General features: G+C 40.8%; 1 protein-coding gene across 2 annotated transcripts in view; it reads right to left on the bottom strand.

The window, feature by feature from the left end:
• Positions 1–764: 764 nt before the first annotated feature.
• The window catches only part of KIF20B (kinesin family member 20B), a 73,480-nt gene continuing 56,058 nt past the window's right edge, over positions 765–18,186 (bottom strand). For both annotated transcript variants that reach the window (XM_084635431.1, XM_084635430.1), the window contains exons 28-33: positions 15,387–15,512; positions 13,782–13,985; positions 11,131–11,229; positions 9,197–9,344; positions 2,694–2,836; positions 765–1,014 (exon numbers count right to left, since the gene is read on the bottom strand). In XM_084635431.1, coding sequence (XP_084491557.1) covers positions 937–1,014; positions 2,694–2,836; positions 9,197–9,344; positions 11,131–11,229; positions 13,782–13,985; positions 15,387–15,512 — 798 coding nt within the window. In that variant the 3' untranslated portion in view covers positions 765–936. The remainder of the gene's footprint in view (positions 1,015–2,693; positions 2,837–9,196; positions 9,345–11,130; positions 11,230–13,781; positions 13,986–15,386; positions 15,513–18,186) is intronic.

The following is an 18,186-nucleotide window of genomic DNA, read 5'->3' as shown; positions in this document are numbered from 1 at the left end:
GATATGCTCACATCTTGAATACTGCGTGCAGATCTGGCCACCCCATCTCAAAAAATGATATATTGGAATTGGAAAAGGTACAGAGAAGGGCAACAAAAATTACTAGGGGTATGGAACAGCTTCCGAATAAGGAGAGATTTAAAAAAAAAGACTGGTACTGTTCAGCTTGGAAAAGAGACAACTAAAGGGGGCTATGACAGAGGTCTATAAAGTCATGACGGGTGCGGAGAAAGTAAATAAGGAAGTGTTATTTACTCCTCAGACCACAAGAACTAGAGGTCACCAAGTAACTTAATAGGCAGCAAGTTTAAAAACAAACAAAAGGAAATATTTCTTCGCACAACGCACAAACTCTTTCTGGAACTCTTTGCCAGAGGATGTTGTGAAGGCCAAGACTATAACAAGGTTCACAAAAGAACTAGATAAGTTCATGGAGGATGGGTCCATCAATGGCTATTAGCCAGTATGGGCAGGGATGCAAAACCATGCTCTGAAGTGTCCCTAGCCTCTGTTTGCTAGAAGCTGGGAATGGGTGATTGGGGAAGGATTACTTGATGACTGCCTGTTCATTCCCTCTGCAGCACCTGGCATTGGTGACTGTCATAAGACAGGATATTGGGCTGGATGGACCACTGGTCTGACCCAGTGTGGCTGTTCTTATGCTCACTTAAGAGTGGCATTCCTGAACTCTTTTAAAAAGACATCAAATTTTAAAACAAATCACAGATATAAAAACTTTTTAAACTACATTTCAGCTTTAATGGATTCACAATTTTATACAGTACTTCTGAAGGTTTAAACAAAGGAAAAACTATACAGCGGCAATGGGAGTATAATAAAGGATCTACAGTTTTAACTATATACAATCAACTGAAAATAATACAATAGAAATATGACCTGATTAAGAATTATATAAACATGCTTCTACATGACCATTTATCTTGCTGTTTTTGACCGCAGTCGTCGCTTGATGATTAGATGATCACTTTCCTTTTCCTTTTGGTCCATAGCAATCTAAAAAAAAAAGACATTTTGAAAGTTATTTTTGCTTTTCCTCAGATAAATGTTTAATATGGAATCATGTCAATGTCACTCTATAGATGATTCTAGATATCTGTATGCAGATGGCTGTGTTCATGCAGTTAGCTGCATAAAACACCCACCACTTTTCTAGTGTCCCCCTGAGCTAGATGCATAATAAATTGCACAATATTGCTACTGAATTTTTTAAAAAAGGATCCATAGTAGCCTTAGGTCAGTGTACAGAGCTCCACATAAATTTCATGGGAAAAAAAAAAAAATCCTAGCAAGGACTAGAATGTGTCAGACTATGTTTGCATAGAAATTAATGGGAGAATAAATTAATTGTGAAACCATTCTGATTGGAAACAATTTCCAGTCCTAAACTTCTAGCACTAACTCACCAAAATAAAAAGTAAAGAAGTAAAAACAAAAGTGAGATGAGGTGAGTGAAGTATTACCAACCACCTTGTCTCTCTAATATCCTGGGACTGACTTGGCTACACCACCACTGCATACAACATGTAAAACAAAACAAAAATAAAAGTTTAATCTTCCCTTGACATTCCCTGGCTTGTCCAGCAACTTGGATCCTATGCAGTCTGTGCCTCCCCCATTCAGACTGCTCTCACTAGAATTAATGGGATTACTCATTTGCATAGGAATTTGTAGGATTGAGGCATAAGATTGAGATCCTCATTCCCTGCTCTGGCCCCTTCACAATGGGAAAAAGGACCAGAGCAGAATAAAGGGTTCTTAAAAGCTCTGCTTCTAGCTGGTGGAGTATTCCTCCAGTGCAAGAACTGCAGAGAGCCATAAGGCTCCAAAGACCCTCCAAAGACCCTCTCCAAAGGGGTCTCCAAAGACCCTCTTGCAAGCCCTGGCATATGGGACATGTCAGGGACTGCACTAGGAGGGATGTGTCAGTGTGGTATCCCAGCATGCAAGGCAGTGGAGCTTCTAGGTATAGCTCCAAATCATAGGGCAGCTACAGGAGACTTCCATAGGTTGGACAGGCCTGTAGTCCTGTGTAAGCTAAGTTACACCAGGAGACTCTCCAGCCCTGGAGTAGCTCAGGATCAGGACAACACAACAGGTGGTTTAAGACACTCTCCCCACTTCCCTTGGTTGCCACTTCTGTGCTACAACTCTTAGCGATGCAGCACAGAATCTCATCCTCAGGGTTTAAATCAAGTATTTTCCTTATTCATTAATTAGTTATATAGGTATCCATTTCCATTTATCATTTTCCTTTTACATTTAAATAGATGCAGTCAACTGAAAAAAAAAATCACTTCTTGTTAACTATAATATCTGAAAACATTTGTGATGCCCCCACCAAAATGATTATGATTAGAGAAAGGAATGGGTCAGTTTGTACATTTGGCAGCACTTTCACTATATTCCCTCTAGAGCAACTCAGCTTCTCCCATTTATACAGGTCTTGCAAACAACTGCAAAGAGAGGAGAGACAAGAGGAGAAAAAAGAAGATGCAGTTGTAAAACCATGAAGATTGGCAAAGTGGAGTCAGGGAGGAACTGAAGTACGTCAAAATTTTTAACTCATTTTTGTAAATTGAATAGATCTCAGGTTGACAGTGTCCCTTTAAATCAGCTTTCTGAAAGCCGTTAACTTATCTCACTGCAGCATGTGTGGAAAATATGTCACTTACCACGTCACCAGGAATGTCTAAAGGAAAGGAAATGTCAGTTGAGTACAGCTTTCGCTTGGTTCGTTTCGGCTTTTGCTCCTTTGCTTTGTGAGTTTCCACTTCTGTAGATTTGGGGGAGCTTATTGTTGCAATCAGCTTCTTTGCTGCAAGACATTTTATTTTAATCAATATTTTATTATTTTTTAAACAAAAAGAGCATTAATTAGAAGAAATCAAGGGAATATTTAAAAAGCTAAAATATACTCCTCTAATCACAGTTGAAAAGGTTTTTTAAAGAGGAAATAGTTTGAATAAAACCTTGCTTTACTATACAGACACATTTGATTTTGAAAAGAGATTTAGAAAATATGGATCACAGCAAACCTGCGTGTGCCAAATAAATTAAGCCATATTAAGAAATTTTTTTTACTTCCTAGGAAGGGACAGATTTGGAGTTTGATTCTGCTATCAATTGTACAGCAATCCCACTGACTTCCTTGAAATTACTCTTACCTATCAAGGTGAAATAAAGATCAGAATCATGCCCTATTATAAACTTAATTAAAAATAGTGACTTATTGTTTTGACAAATTTATGCACATGTAGAATTATTTTTTTTTCCAATTTAGACTGATATCAATTTTAAAGCTTTTTTTTTTTTAAACAAAAAAATTCCCTTAGGGGACTCAGGCAATAATTTAATGACATTAGACAGAGTACAAAAAGTTAAAAGTTTATAACTGTTCAAACACAAGTTGTCAAGATCACACATCAAAATATAATAGTAAATATTCTTAAAATCAAAATTTAAGTTCTCAAGCTGCATTTTTCTTATTTTGTCTATCTGTAAATTTAGATTATTAGCAAAAGAAATATTTTGTCTGTTTGCATGTGTACAGTGAAATCAATGTTTACTGACATTTATTGATAAAAATCTAATTCTTCCAAGCCTAGTTATAATCTTGCACTCCCACCCTATTGTTTACCTGTTACATCTTTACTGAATCTTAGATTGAGAACTCCCTGGGGCAGAGACTGTCTTTTTTGTTTGTACGGTGCCTAATAAAATAGGCGTTGATCAAACTACTATAGAAACAACAATAAAAAATGGCAAATATTTTATTCATTTTATGATGTTTTATTGGGCAGTAATTCTATTTTTAAATTAGAAAAGCTAAAATAAAACAATAGTTGTGCTTTCCATTTACGTCCAACACAGCCAAACTTAGAATAGACTGGTAAAGTATGCTCAAGAGAACAGAAAAATTTCCTACCAAAAGTTTCCTTTCTGCAAGCAGCGTCTCCCACAATTCTGGATGTCTGGGCTGCTCTCCTTTCTCTGCAATTTACAAAGGCAGATCAGCATTTTGGCACTGCATGGTCAGGCCATGCCTTCTCTGCTTCTGTTTGCTGCCAGACGAGTTACTCCCAAACTATAAAATTTGCAGAACATTAACAAATATTCCAGAGATAAAACAACTATGTACATTAGACCAAAGAAGATGGACATATGGTAACCCTTCCATATCTCAACCTTGACTCATGAGCCGTCCAGGGTGGGGAATATTGTGGGACATGCTGCTAGCAGAATGGAAAATCATCTAGAAGAATTTTTTTTATTTTGCTCGCCAGCTCTCCCACACTTCTGGATGTTTGGGGAGTAGCAAGCGGTGAAGAGATGTAGGGAGGATTATGAAACAAAAGTTGGTAGGAAAGAAATACTCCTCTTTTTGTCAGCTTGTTCAAGAGTCTGTATTATTTCTGGGCCACCACCTGCAGCACTTTCCTGCCAAAGGAGGCCTCTGTAGAAGACAGAAGGTCCACCTTGTAGTTCTTAATGCTGGAGACCAAGTGGCAGCTTTCAAATTTCTGAAGTGACACACTTGCTTGTTCTGCTCTTGAGGGTGTTAAGGATCTTGTGCCTTGTGATCTTGTGCCTTGATCCTTGCTAGGACAGAAGCCTCTGGTGATTTGTAGGCTTCCCACAACAGGACTTAGACTCTGAGTCCCTTGCATTTCAGATTGAAAGACACAAATAGGGAGCCCGATTTTCTCATAGATTCTGTATACTTCAGATAGACTTTTGACATTCTTCTGACACCTAAGGTGTGCCATGCCTTTTTCAGTTGGATATTGTGGTTTTGGACAGAACAATGGAAGCACAACTTCTTGAGAAGTCTGGATGGAGGAATTTACCTTAGGAAGAAAGGATTCTGGTGTCAAAAGCACCACTTGTACTCATGGAACATGTGTAAGGTTTTTGTATAGATACTGCTGCCATCTCCAATACTCGCCTGGCAGACAGGACAGCTACTAAGAAACCAGCTTTAGTGGATAAATTAAAGGCTTACACTGACGTTAGAAGCTTGAAGGGATGGCTTTTCCGGTCCCTCAAAGCTAGCAGAAGATCCCAGTGTAGATCTGGCTACTTTGCTTGAAGGAATCTGGTTACCTGTGGACTGTTTGCCAGGGAGTCAGAGGATCCTGCAAATAAAACACACTACAAAGAGCAGACATCTGATGCGCAATGGTCCTGGGCTGAAGGCCTCTGTCTATGCCTTCTTGGAGAATGTCCAGAATGGTTGGCATTCCTGGATTTCTGGGATTTGCATTGTGCTCTTGGCACCAGTTGTTGAGTCTAGACCAGAGAGAAGAGTACGCTTTTAGTGCGGCTACTGTCCTAGACTAAAGCAATATTTTAATGACACTGGTGGACAGACTGAGACCTTCTTGTGCTTCCCTCTTAATAGCCAGGCTATTAGTTGAAGCCATTTTGAGTTTGGATGAAGAAGAGGACATCTGCACAGAAGGTTAAGTTTCAGCTCCAACAGGTCTGAGAACCAAAATCTTTGACCAATGAGGAGTTATCAGTATTATCATTGCCTGTTCTTGTTTTAGTATTTGGACCTCCTTTCCCAGTAGTGGAAAAGAGTGAAAATGTGTAAAGTATGCCCCATGGCCAACTGTGTGGTAAGGCATCTGTTCCCATGGATCTGGGGCCTGCCTCCCTTGTGAAGTATTTTGGCCTCTTTGCATCTCATACAATTTTGCGAACATGTTGGGGAGGCCCAACAGCTGAACAACAAAACTGAAAGCCTCCTGATGTAGGCACCATTAGGAGTTGTTAATCCTGGGCTGGCAGAGCCAGTCTGCCTTTTGGTTAAGGTTTCTTTGATGTGGATCACTCTGAGGGAAAGGAGGACTGTTCCACCCACCCCATTAATTTCCATTGCTTCTGCGTGTAATGCTGGACTCCTTGTTCCTCCTTGGTTGTTTAAATAGGTGACTGTAGTCATATTGTCTGATTGAATCAGGTAATGGTTCCCCGTTAAGGTGGGCTGGAACTTTTGCAGAATTAGCTTAATTACTCTCAGCTCTCTGAGCTTTATGTTGTGAGCCTTTTCCTCCTCACTCTAAATGCCCTGGATCTCCAAATGAGTTCCTTAGCCCTCCAGGCTGGCATTGGTTCCAAGGACTAAAGGATCTGGAAGACAGATGGGCATGCTTTTGCAGTACCTGTTATAGGGCAACCAATATTATAAGGAGTTGAACATCTGTGTTAGAACCTGTACTTGATGTTCTGGGTGTGGTCCCACATCTTTAGAAGTTTTCAAGCATTCATACTAATGTGTGATTGTGCCCATGGAGTGATCCCTATGCACGACACCAGGAGTCATAGCAGTTGGAGGAATAGTGCTATAGTAGGCCTCCTGCAACTCGGGAGCAAGAAAACAAATTCCTGGATGGAACCAGAGAACTTCTGTTGGCACCGACAAAGACATGCTCCTGGAAAAATCCTGTGCGCTGCTGACTGTGATGGAGCTCAGATCATGTAGTCATCGAGGGTACTGTTGAATTCCCTGCAACCTGAGTCTCGCTATTGCCACCCCCACCTTTTTAAAAACCCTGGGGGACAAACACTCCTACTTGACCTGTACTCGCTACTGATTATGTTTCCTGCTGGAGGCGAACCTCAGAAACCTGTGGTGGCACAGTCTGATGGGGATATGGAGATATGAGTCAGTTAGATCTACTGAAGCCAAGAAGTGCTCCTGGGGGAAGGATGAAACCACAGCCAGGGTCTCTATCTGAAACTTTATTTTGTTCCTCCACTTGAGACTTCTGAGGTTGAGAATGGCTCTGACACCTCCCCACCCCCTGTATTTCTGTACAATGGAGAAGATGGAGTAGAACCTTCTTCTGAGGGAGTAGAGTTCTTCTGAGGGAACACTACAGCTCCCATATCCAGAAGCGGATATATTTTGTTGTGGATCAGATTGTGTTTTACAGGGTCGTTGAAGCTGGGTGACTGCAAGAAGGAAAAGATGGAGCAGAGCCTGCAGCTTGATGGAGTATCCCTGGCTCACTATTTCCCTGACTTACTTGCCAGTGGTGTATGAAAACCATTCTGCTAGGATATGGGAAATCCTGCCCCTTAGCTTCAGCTCTGGGAGGAAGCTTATGTGATCTGTCCAAGTGGATTTGTGTGTGGCTGACGTTCATCTGGACTTTCCCCTTAGACTGTGATTCCACTGTTGTCCCTTTGGGAATCTGTTGCCCCTTTGCTGGCACTTCTGTGCTGACAAGTGAAGGAGCGCCTCTGTTTGAAGGCCGGTCTATAGTGTCTCCCAAGGGCGCTTAGTGGGGAGGGGAGAGATTGTCTGGATTTTCTGCATTGTTAAACACCACTATATCACAGCTTTCTTCCTAAAGGAGGGAGCCTGTAAACTTGGCCAATCTTGGGAGCCGCTTAGAGTGAATATCCACACTCCAAGGTCGAAGCCATAGGTGGTACCTGGCTAATGAGGTAGAAGCCATGGTAGAAGCCAGGGCTCGGGCTCAGGCTGAGAACCTCATTGCATCCACTGAGGCTTCAGCTACAAATGCTGTTGTTGCTAGAAAGACTTTCTTTAAAGTGGAGCCAAAGTTAAGGACAGAAATCACCCTAAGGCTTTGAGAGCTTCCAGTCAGAAATGAGAAGCTTCTGCAAAGCAGGTTGCTGCTAGGGATGCTCAGGAAGATGGTGAAGGTGGCTTCAGAGCCCTTTTTGAGAGTGGGCTCCATCTTTCTATCCATGGGTTCCTTAGGGTAGAACTCCCCTTCGGAGGGAATAACCATGTCCTTGGTGAGGGATACTACAGGAGCATCAACCTTTGGTGTCTCAGCAATAGAGCTCTTTGGTTCTTGAATTTTATAGAGCCTGAGATTGCTCTTGTTAATAGGCTTGCCCTTATCAGGCTGGTTCTTCGAAGGAGGAGTGAAGGGATATTGCAGCCTCAGGGGAGGATTTTGAGGGGAGAAATTTACACTGAGGCTTAAAGAAGCCTGTTCAAGTTTCAGAGCCAGGTAACTTGTCTTCCTCAGTAGAGGAGTCGTCGTCGTCGTCGTCAAAGGACTCGTATCTCCAGATTATTTGGGTTTTTGCTTTCCATTTTTAGGTTTTTGTTTGTTTGTTTTTTGGGGTAATCTTATTTGCATGCTTTGGGAATGCAGAAGGTCTCTGTGGCTTTGGTGAGGCCTCTTGTGGCTTACTTTCTTTAGGGCCTGGAGCCCCCTTGAGAGGTCTGTCTCAGAATCCTCCTCTCCTGGGAGGGGGGTGGGAATTCATTATCCAAGCCGTCCTGGCTGACTTGGGAGGGAGGTTGATTAGAAGACCTGTTTCTTTCCCCAGAATGTTCAGGACCCTCTTTAAGACTTGAGGTGGGAGGAGAGGGAGTTGTGGCCCAAAAAGCCTCCCCTCTTTATTCTGTAGGGGTCCCCGTGGACTTACTTCCTGAGATGATGGTCAGGGTCCTCTTTGCTTCTGGATCTGGAGCCTCTCCTTCCTCTGCACTAGTGTTCCTGGCCCATTTTCCCCCAGTTGGACTAGCGGCTGCCTCGGTGTGTAGGGGACTCCACCTGCCTGCCTGCCTCACAGCCCTGGGACCTAGCGGAGTTAGGGACAGAAGGCTGAGTGCAGACTGGGCACAGTTTGGCTTCTGCCAAGCCTGGGAAGGTTCCTCCATATAGAGCACCGCTAGGATTTAATGCAGTACTTTCTTGCCTGCTCTGCCATGCCTGTGAGGGGCGGAGGAGCCAGAAGGGAGACACTGCAGCAGAGGCTCAGGGAGGGTTATACCCCTGAAGGGTTAACTGACCCAGGGAGTAGAAGGAGGGAGAACAACTACTCCCCACTGCCCAAATATCTGGGCAGAAAAGTTAAATTAGAAGTAGTAAGCGCAGGAGCAAAAGAAATTGCCACTGTCTACTGCTGCGGCAGCAGAGAAACTGGCAGCAAGCAGGAGCAGAGGGGGCGTGGTCAGACCATGTGCCAAAATGTTGATCAACCTTTGCGAGCTGCAGAGAGGAGAGTGGCCCAGATGTCCAGAACTGTGGAAGAACAAATAGCCATACATTGCATTTGTGAAGCATTTATTATGCCACATTTGCAAGCCAATATATTACTTTAGCCACTTGTCCCCTTTCTACATTTTCTAATAGGAATCACAGAAAAAGAGAGGTCTTCTAGTTTGCACTATACAAACCTTTGGAGTGAATAATTGTAGGAGAACTTTGAAAGAAATCTCCAAGCTTTTGTAGGGTTCCATCTTTTTTCTGAGTTGACTTTGTACTTGAAGTTGATACTTGTTTTCTTAAGGGGTATTCCTTTCTAAATGATTGTGTAGTGGCCATCTAAACAGAAATACTAGTTAATATTTTAAGTAGAGAACCACAATTTCACTTATCTTTTAGTCCACAAATTAAGTTTGATAATCAGATGGCTCATTTTTACTTTCTAACATTACATATGGACTGCAGTTATTAATTTATACCTAACTCTGTTCCCTTCTTTGAGGACTAAGGACATTTGTGTATGTACTAATATGCATAGCAAAGTCAATCTGAATATTCAGGCTGCAACAGAGTTTAACAAAACAATGTCTTGCAACACAAAAATCCACCAAGATATAAATAACATTATAAAAAACAGGGGTCTTGGCCTCACTGAAATCAGTGGCAAAATTCCCATTGACTTCAAAGGGGCCAGGATTTCACTCCATGTATTGTGTGCATATTGAAACTTACTCTAGGAGAGCTTTAACACCACACAATTTTGTTGCACTTCAGAGGATTTCAAAGTACCTTCCAAACAATTATTGGGACATACATGGATTGTTTCATCCTGATATATGGTGGGAAATGGTGGCAGTTTAATAGCACTCAGCAACATTAAACAATTGTACGGCACAACTTAAAAAAAAAAAATCACAGTTGTCTGGAATTTTTTTTACCTGCTCTATTATGACTAAAAGATTCAGGGAAGGTATTTTTCGGCAATTTTACTGTTATTGGGTATTAGGCAGCATTGTGTCTAGTTAGTTTCAGGGTTTCCTCTGGACAGAACATTCCCATTTGCCCATTTGTTGTTTCTTGACTTAATTTAGGGCCTGATTCTTCCATAGGATCCATTTAGGCACACCTTTGGGTCCATGGGGATCTTGGGGTTCTTGCTACCTAGACACAAAGGTTGGTCTACACAAATCCAGGACTAGGTGTGATCGTGTATAACTATGCCTTTGCACAGCACCTACCTCAAATGCTCCTAGCTTGACGTGATTTGGGCCTGTACATGATACTGCATTACAACTATCATTACTAATCTAGCCAACCATTTTCCTGTCTGTGAGAGTTCTTAGCACAACAACAGTGGAGAGAAACTCATTTTATAAATAGAAAAAAATGATAGAAGAATCACAAAAATTATCAGAGGTACTCAGGGATGTGTGTCAGCTGACTGCCACAGGCAGGGCAAATTCACTCTCTGTAAAGCCTGTAAGGGCTGCCTCATGTCGGGAGCACTGCTTAGATTTAAGCCAGATGTTTGCAGGACAGCTCTGCCATGCCTCAGTGGGGGCAGAGGAGTCTGAAAAGTTGGTGCTCCAGTTGCAGATCCAGGTGTTTGAAAACATTATGCTGCTATTTACCCAATTGAGGGAAGGAGGAGGAGGAAGATTAAAGTCACAACTGCACAAAAATGAATAAAAATAAAGGTTTTAAAACAAAGTGGCTGGGAGAAACTGAACCACCAACTTGTGCCACCATTGCAGGCAGAAAATTTGGAGAGGCCTGAGCTGAAAGGCAGAGCCTATCCCTGGAGCCTCAGGCAACAACAGTGGACCACCTCCAAGTTCCACAGGTGAGGAGTATTAGCCCATGAGTAATGAATGAGGAGAGAAGCTGTGCAACAGAGGTATTCCTTAAAGATCTCCCTGCCTAATACAGATTTACCATCTTTGACTCACTTGCAGAATCTGATGGGATGGCACCATAAGATGGTGTGGAGATGCCAGACAAGTATATACATAAAGCAGAAATACTGCTTAGTAAAACGTTCCTTTTCAAAGCCTCTTAATTATTTGCATATATCTATATTCACATAAAATGTCCGAACCAACTTGAAGAACAGAATAAAACAAACCATTTTCTTCTTGCTGATTTTAGCAGAACTGGACTTTACAGGTGAACTAACATCAGCAGTAGGTGTGGCATTTTTCTTGTTTTCACTCTTGACAAGTTCCTGAGAAAATGAAGTATATGCTAAACTTCAACTGCAGTTTGCATCTCAGCTTACAAAATTTCTTCTGGGAGAAGTAGCAGTGTTATGCGTATTAAAGAAGCAGCCAACATCTGAATTGCTATAGTCAGATATTGATGAGCTACTAGCCAGCATTTCCTGAGTGGTACATAATAGAGATACGGTACTTATTCACACCTAAATCAAAGTTTAAATCTTCTGAATTAAAGGCAACTGGAAATAATGGTAGTTATCCCATTCTGACATTTGCTATTTTTCTTCTCCACCATTTCATCTATATGGGTGTTCTTTTGTCAAATTTCTTAAAACTGAAGTCTGAAGTCACTCAATAAATGAATGTAAATTTAGCTTCCTGATGTAAATTCAGGTTGGTAGCATTTTACCATTGTTGAGCTGTCAGTGTAAGGCATCTTCTATTTTGGGATGTGATGTCACCTCCATGTATAATAAACTTTTCTTTCAAGATCTGTGTAAAGCAAGATTGCACACTGACAGACCAACCAAAAGATATAATCAAATATATTAGTTGAAAATCCTGGCATGGGATTTTGATAACACTTACTCGTGGCTGGGTTCTTTTAGAAAGACAGAACACATAGGAGTGATTTCAGGTACATGGGCTGCCAAGCAAACCTAATTGTGCAGGGAATGAAGAGCTAAATAAGGTGAAGAACGAAGTTGCTGAATTAAAAACATGGAAGCCTGTGTTAAACTGTTAATTTGAAATGTTAAACCTGTTAAAAGTCTCAACTAAAACCAACTCTCATACATGTACTTTTTAGGTATCTAAGGAGTTTTTTCCTTCTCCTCCTCTAGTCTGAAAATGTGTTACCACCACCTATGCCTGACATTTATCCACTAATTTCAACCCTGTGTCTGTAAAATCATGGTTTGGAAGTTTCAGAAAAATAAAAACAAAATAATTCAGTACTTTTAACTTGGATATTCAGGTTTGCTGAAGACTGACTTTTTTTTTAAAATGTTTTCCTATTTGGTCTGTGTCCAATTTAGAAAAAAATTGGAAGTATATTAGAATAGAAAATTGTCCAGACTAAAAAAAATAGGTAACAATAAAATTCAGATAAGAAAATAGTCCTAGAAGGAACGAATTTTAGTTCAGTGGTGTTGTAATGTTATTGTGACTTATCTAAACACTAAGGGGTATGAAGAGGGACTATTTTGGTATAAAAGGATCTCTAAAGTACTCATCTACAGCAACTCTATGTTAGATGAAACCTGCTCATCTATACCAGACAAATAGGTTCAATACCTGACCAAGGCCTTCAGAAGTATGCTTATTTCTACATCTGCTTGTCCAGCAGCTTGAAAGCATATTGCTCTTGAAGAAAATTGGTTGAAGAAATGGAAGTCATTTTAATTGACAATTGTGGATATTCTCTTTCCCAAAATACTTTATAATGCAGAATTCCAGTTCAATGTTGGGTTACACAGTCTTCAACAGTTACTTTTTGCACTTAGGTTTTGAAAACAACAAAATATAGAAATTGTGATTTTTAATACCATTTCCAAGGTCACTGAACTGAAGCCTCTACTTTCCTTACCTATTTCTCAGTGTGCTGAAACAAGCATTTTGAGATTCTTGGATGAAAGGTTCTAATGAAGCACAAAGTTTCCCCCTTTTTCAGGAAAAAGCCTGTTTCCACCCACAGCCCCTCCTGCCCACCAGCCAATCCCAGTACTCTTTAGAAGTCCTGAGATAGACCTACATCAAACTCACAAGAGAGGGCTGCCACTGGCTGACAGGTACCATGATGTTGCCCCGGGGGGGGTGTGGCCTGGCTCTCATATTACAATCTGGCACTAGCTTTAACAGACTGACTCTTTCAATTGGTCATTATTTACAATTGCTTCTGACTAAAGTAGAAAAGGAAAAAGGCAGGATGGTTTCAGGAAATGAAAGCCCGGTCAGCCACCACTCCCAGGTCTTAAGTAAATGAAGACAGAGTCAAATACTTATACAAAATAAAGGATATTTTTGTGTAGCTGATCTGCATAGTTGGAGAACATTTTTATTTTTTGTTTCACCCTAAAAGATAAGCCACCACAAAGGATGCTCATCCAGAGCACTAGATACCCTTTACATATTTTTAAAGCCACAGTTTAGGAACTACAAACAAAAAAACAATCCAAAGCAGTAGCACCTCTCCTTAGCACACATTTAATCACAAGTCGTGTGTATCATACACAGTTTTAAATCACCACTGTACTTCCCCACCGAAATCCCACCCTCAACTGCCTCAGCATAGCTAATATGAGTTATATGGTACACAAAGACTTTTAACATCATGTTACATGCATTTAAAGTCATGTTTTGGTCTAAATATATCAAAACATACCATTAGGAATATTTTTAGCTGGCTCTAATACAAATCAGATACACAAGGGACAATGTGTTTCAATTTTAAGATAGGATTCCACTGCCAGTATAGTAAGGTACACAAAAACTGATCACGGTAATAGATCTAATTATGTACTGTAAATTTTAAAAAGCTCGTGTTCAGTGTAGGACTTACCTCATCTAGCTCATTACTCTTCCTTTTCCTTCTTGTCTTGGGCATTTTAACAGTCACTGGTAAGGCACTGCCCTGGTGTTTCACTTCCATTTTATTGGGATGCAGAGGTGTGAACTGAATCTCCATCTCAGGTTTAGGAAACCTGCTACCTTTCCCGTTTTCTGTAGATACTTCAGAAGAGTCCAGAACAATGTCTGAATGGTCCTGCAGACACATGGGGTGAATTAAAGAGAACAAAAATATTGTCAAACAAGCTTTAAAATAACTTTGTGATATGAAAAATAAAAAGTTAACATAGCCCTAGAAAAGGTCCACACACACTTAGTGGCTATTGGCATTTGGGAAACTTGCCATGGCATGTGAGGGAGCCTACATCTTCAACTGTTGTAAAATGTAAGCCTCTTTTTTTTTTTTTAAAGAAAAACAAAAAAAGTAAGTTTCTAGCCTTCATGATTGCGAATATAAGTTTCCAAATGTGAACCCAGTGCAGTGCTTTCTTACTGAGTCATCTCCTCGGGTATACAGACAACTCCAGCTTTGCTTTATAGCTGCTTACTGCTTTCCAAAGCAACAATAGAGAGCAAGTAACATGATTGGAAAGTTTGTGCTGCTGCTGCTCAGTATCCTGTGCGCAGCAGCAAAGCTCATTAGAATCACATCAGTTTCACTCTACTGCTACTTGGAAATTAGCCAAGGACAGGAGCTATTCAGGGAGAGGACAAGCTGAAAACAGGCTAGAGAAGGAACAGAGTAGCAGACCCTTCCACACTTCTATATTAGCAAAGATGGTAGAGGTGTAGGGCACTGAGACCTTGCTGCCCTCCAGCAACAAGAAAGCTCAGAGGTTGAGGAAAAGAAGGAAGAAAGTTAAAACTCCTTCTTTCTAACAGTTCCCACTAGGGTTCCTAACTTACAGCTGATATAGAAGATGGAGCACACATCCAGGAACAGTAGTCTAGTAAGAATCCCTGCACCTTCTCATTTCCAAAACTAGGGGTGGATATATAATGATATCACTCATTATGTAGATGTCATGTTAGTAAAGAGTTGGCAGTTTAAAAGGTCAAGTTAAATGAGAGTTGGGACTTTTGTCCATCTTATAAACCTGCACAGGATCTGAAGAAGGCGTATCAAACTTGCCTTAAGTGTAGCCCATTTAAAGTGCCTTAAAAAAAAAAAAAAGTCTCATCTAAGACTCACTCATTTTGCAAACACAGTTGGTCCTTAATTAGATCCCATGAAGTGTAGGTATTATACTTCTTTTATAAACATGCAAAGGGGTAATGGGATTCACCAAGTCTGTGGCAGATCCAGGAGACTGCCCACCACCAATCTCTCCCTCCCTTTAGCATGGTTCTTATTGCTTTTGTCAGTACAGCCACAGGCATTAGTGAAAAGCCTGGTTACCCCTGAAGCAGCTAGAAACAAAGAACCAGCACCAAGTGACCTGTCAGTTCTCCGCAAGCCACCAGGAAGAGGCCTGTGGACTACAGTTTGAGAACTGCTATTTTAAAACATTATACAGATAATTTCTTTAGCTTTATTGTGTCTATTAGACAAAAGCTTTATCACCACATATCACCTAAAAGAAAGTTATATACCAACCTCAGTTTCATCTAATGAAGACACACTGCTTGGACATTGTGATAATAGATTGTCTTTAACTTCATTGCAACTTATTGGGATACTTTGTCCAGCTATAGGATTATTCTCTCTCTGTTTTTCCTTAAACTGTAAAAGATTTAGAATGAGTGACAACAATGTTAGAGTGTAAGCTTTAGAATTATGTTTGAGCTACCTATGTGTTCCAATATAAAAGCTCAATACGTTTAAGTTCATGAATGTTTGTGCAAGAAGACAATATTAAACCATTTCAAAAGACCCATGCAGTTAATCTCCAAAGCTACTTATTTTTGTAAGAAACATTTCACTATTACTATACCATGAAAATATTCGGACCTGATAATTTTCTGTTAGCAGCTTCTCTCCTCATTCATAACAAATGGGTAATGGACTGCCACCTGGGGAATTTGGAGGTGGTTTTATGTTGTTGCTGGAAGGTCTAGGACTGAGTCCTGCTCTTCAGCTCAGGCCACCAGAGAAGTTCTTCCAAAGGTGCAGATTCACAGGAGCAATCAATTAATAGCAATAAGACAAGAACTTGAAATTTCTGAAACTAACCTTAGAGCAACTGTATGTGTGCGTCTCCCTTCAGAGAAAAAAAATTATTATTATTTTTACAAGTTGTGTAACAATCATTTACCAAATTACCAGATTGGGTTCAATGAACTAGAAGCTGCTAACAAAAAGAAAATAATCAGGTAAGAAATTTCTCATTCTGCTGCCCAGCTTCACTCCTCATTTACACCAAATGGGCAGTAGCAAGCAGCAATGCACAGAAGAAGAGAGGGTTAGTGAGTAGAAGGATAAAGCAGAATTTAAACTATTGTTGTTATGGTAGGCAGAAATAGGAAGGAACATGAAGTTTCCACAATATAAAGTGAAAGCTTTGTAACTTGAGGAATTATTTCGGAACAAACCAGTAGCACCTTTGTACCAACAGATGCCTCTGCAGAGGTATGGAAATCTACTTTGCAAGTTTCCCTTAGGTGAGGCTCAGACACTTTCTTCCCACAGTGCCACTGGAGGGAACCTTGATTCCCTCAGTGAATGGTTTCCCAGACGCGTAGTGTGCAAACTGGTGCAGGATTTTACCATTTTGCCTGCAGCAACCTTGAAATTCTAAGGCATTTTGGATGGAATCATGAAAAGGGTACAATTGGCATATGTACGCTGCATGCCTGAGATATATCATCTTTAGAGCTCGAGGAATACCTTCTTATGCTACAATCTTCCAAAGGGGTGTTCAAGATTGGAACAAAAATGATGAGCGAACTATTTCCTATGAAGTGTGGGAACAAGAACTTGCCCCGGGCCAAAGGTTTCTGGAGCTATCAGAATAACCTTTTCCTTACGATAGAATGGTTCTTGTACAGACTGAGGAACTAATTTCAAAATTTGTCTTTTAGAAGTAATGGCAACTATAAAAGCTGACCCCAGGTTTATCTAATTTGGGAGTTCTGATGAATCTTGGTACCCGAGGGCACTCAGTTGGGAAGACCAATGTGCCTGCATAAAAGAAAGCTGCTAGGGATGTAATCCACTTTTCTAAAGATGCCTGGTTGTAGGATTCCAGCCAGCCATCCTGGAGAAACTCTAGGGTAGCAAAGATATTTTGTGATTACAATAAATTATTTGTATTATTGTGGTACCTTGAGGCCCAGACACCATTTTGCTGCACACTGTATAAACATGTGAGGCATTCTCTGACACAAAGAGTTGACCGCTTTCCTTCACACCAGAAATTTGACCAGATCAATGAACGAAAAATGTATTTGTTGAGTTCTGTCTGGATACCAAAATGTATCAACAAGACCAACAGAGAATCCCTGCTGAACTACACTTCTTTAGCTACCCAGGTGGTCCAGATCTGACCTTAGAAAAGAATTTGTACTTAGAAATTTGGTACTGGGCGTAACCGGAATACTACTGTCTTTTTTGGCATAAGAGACAATCTACCACAAAGGAAGGCTTGCCTGGGTGGCAAGATAGATCAGAGTGCCAAAGAGGACTGACTTCACGCTGAGGCTATTATAGTCCTTTAGGAGTTCACACTTCTCACATGGTGAAAACTAATTATAGAATATACAATCAGTTTAGGGTTTGTGCCCTGTTTCTTGACAGTCTACCCTGAGGTTAGCACTCACTCTTGTGAGCCGCTCTAGACAGTTTGACACAGATTAAGGATTGTAAGAATCATCAGGAAGAGAAAAACAGCATGGGGAAAAGAGTGTTTTCTAGGAGTACACTTCAAACGTTTACTGGACTACAGTGGGGGGAGGGGGGGAGGGGGAGGTGCGGCGGCAAGGAAAGCACTCTGTTATCCTGCACCTAGGAAGTAGTCGGGCTGTGTGATTACATTCATGAAACAGTATCACAACCAGCCTTGGTTGGAAGTGCTGCAAAAAGGCTTTGGGCAAGATAAGACTGCTTTAGACAGGTTAGCTGTTAAATTAAGGTGCTGTTTATAGTTCCTTGATTTTTTATAAGGGGGCTCGTTTAGTCTCCAGAAAGCAAGTGTTGATTTTGTTTTATATGTACCCCTTCCATTTCCATTATCCTTCCTCAGTATCTGTTAAATATTATCAAAAAATCAAGAAACTTATGATTGTTTTAACTACAAATGCAACTCTGTGTTATAAGGAGCTGATCCTGAATTGAATCAAACAAGCTGGTGAATACCCTGTTCCTTTGGGAACAGCAGACCTGGTAGCACTGTGAGTGTTCAGCGGATAAAGGGATGAACACTGTGAGGGGATGCTTCAAAGGGGCTCGGGAACTGAGG

Source organism: Lepidochelys olivacea (assembly GCF_965140295.1).
Source record: "Lepidochelys olivacea isolate rLepOli2 genome assembly, chromosome: 7".
Classification (NCBI taxonomy): Eukaryota; Metazoa; Chordata; order Testudines; family Cheloniidae; genus Lepidochelys; species Lepidochelys olivacea.
Note: the sequence above shows the minus strand (reverse complement) of the source record. Positions and strands in the feature narration are given on the sequence as shown.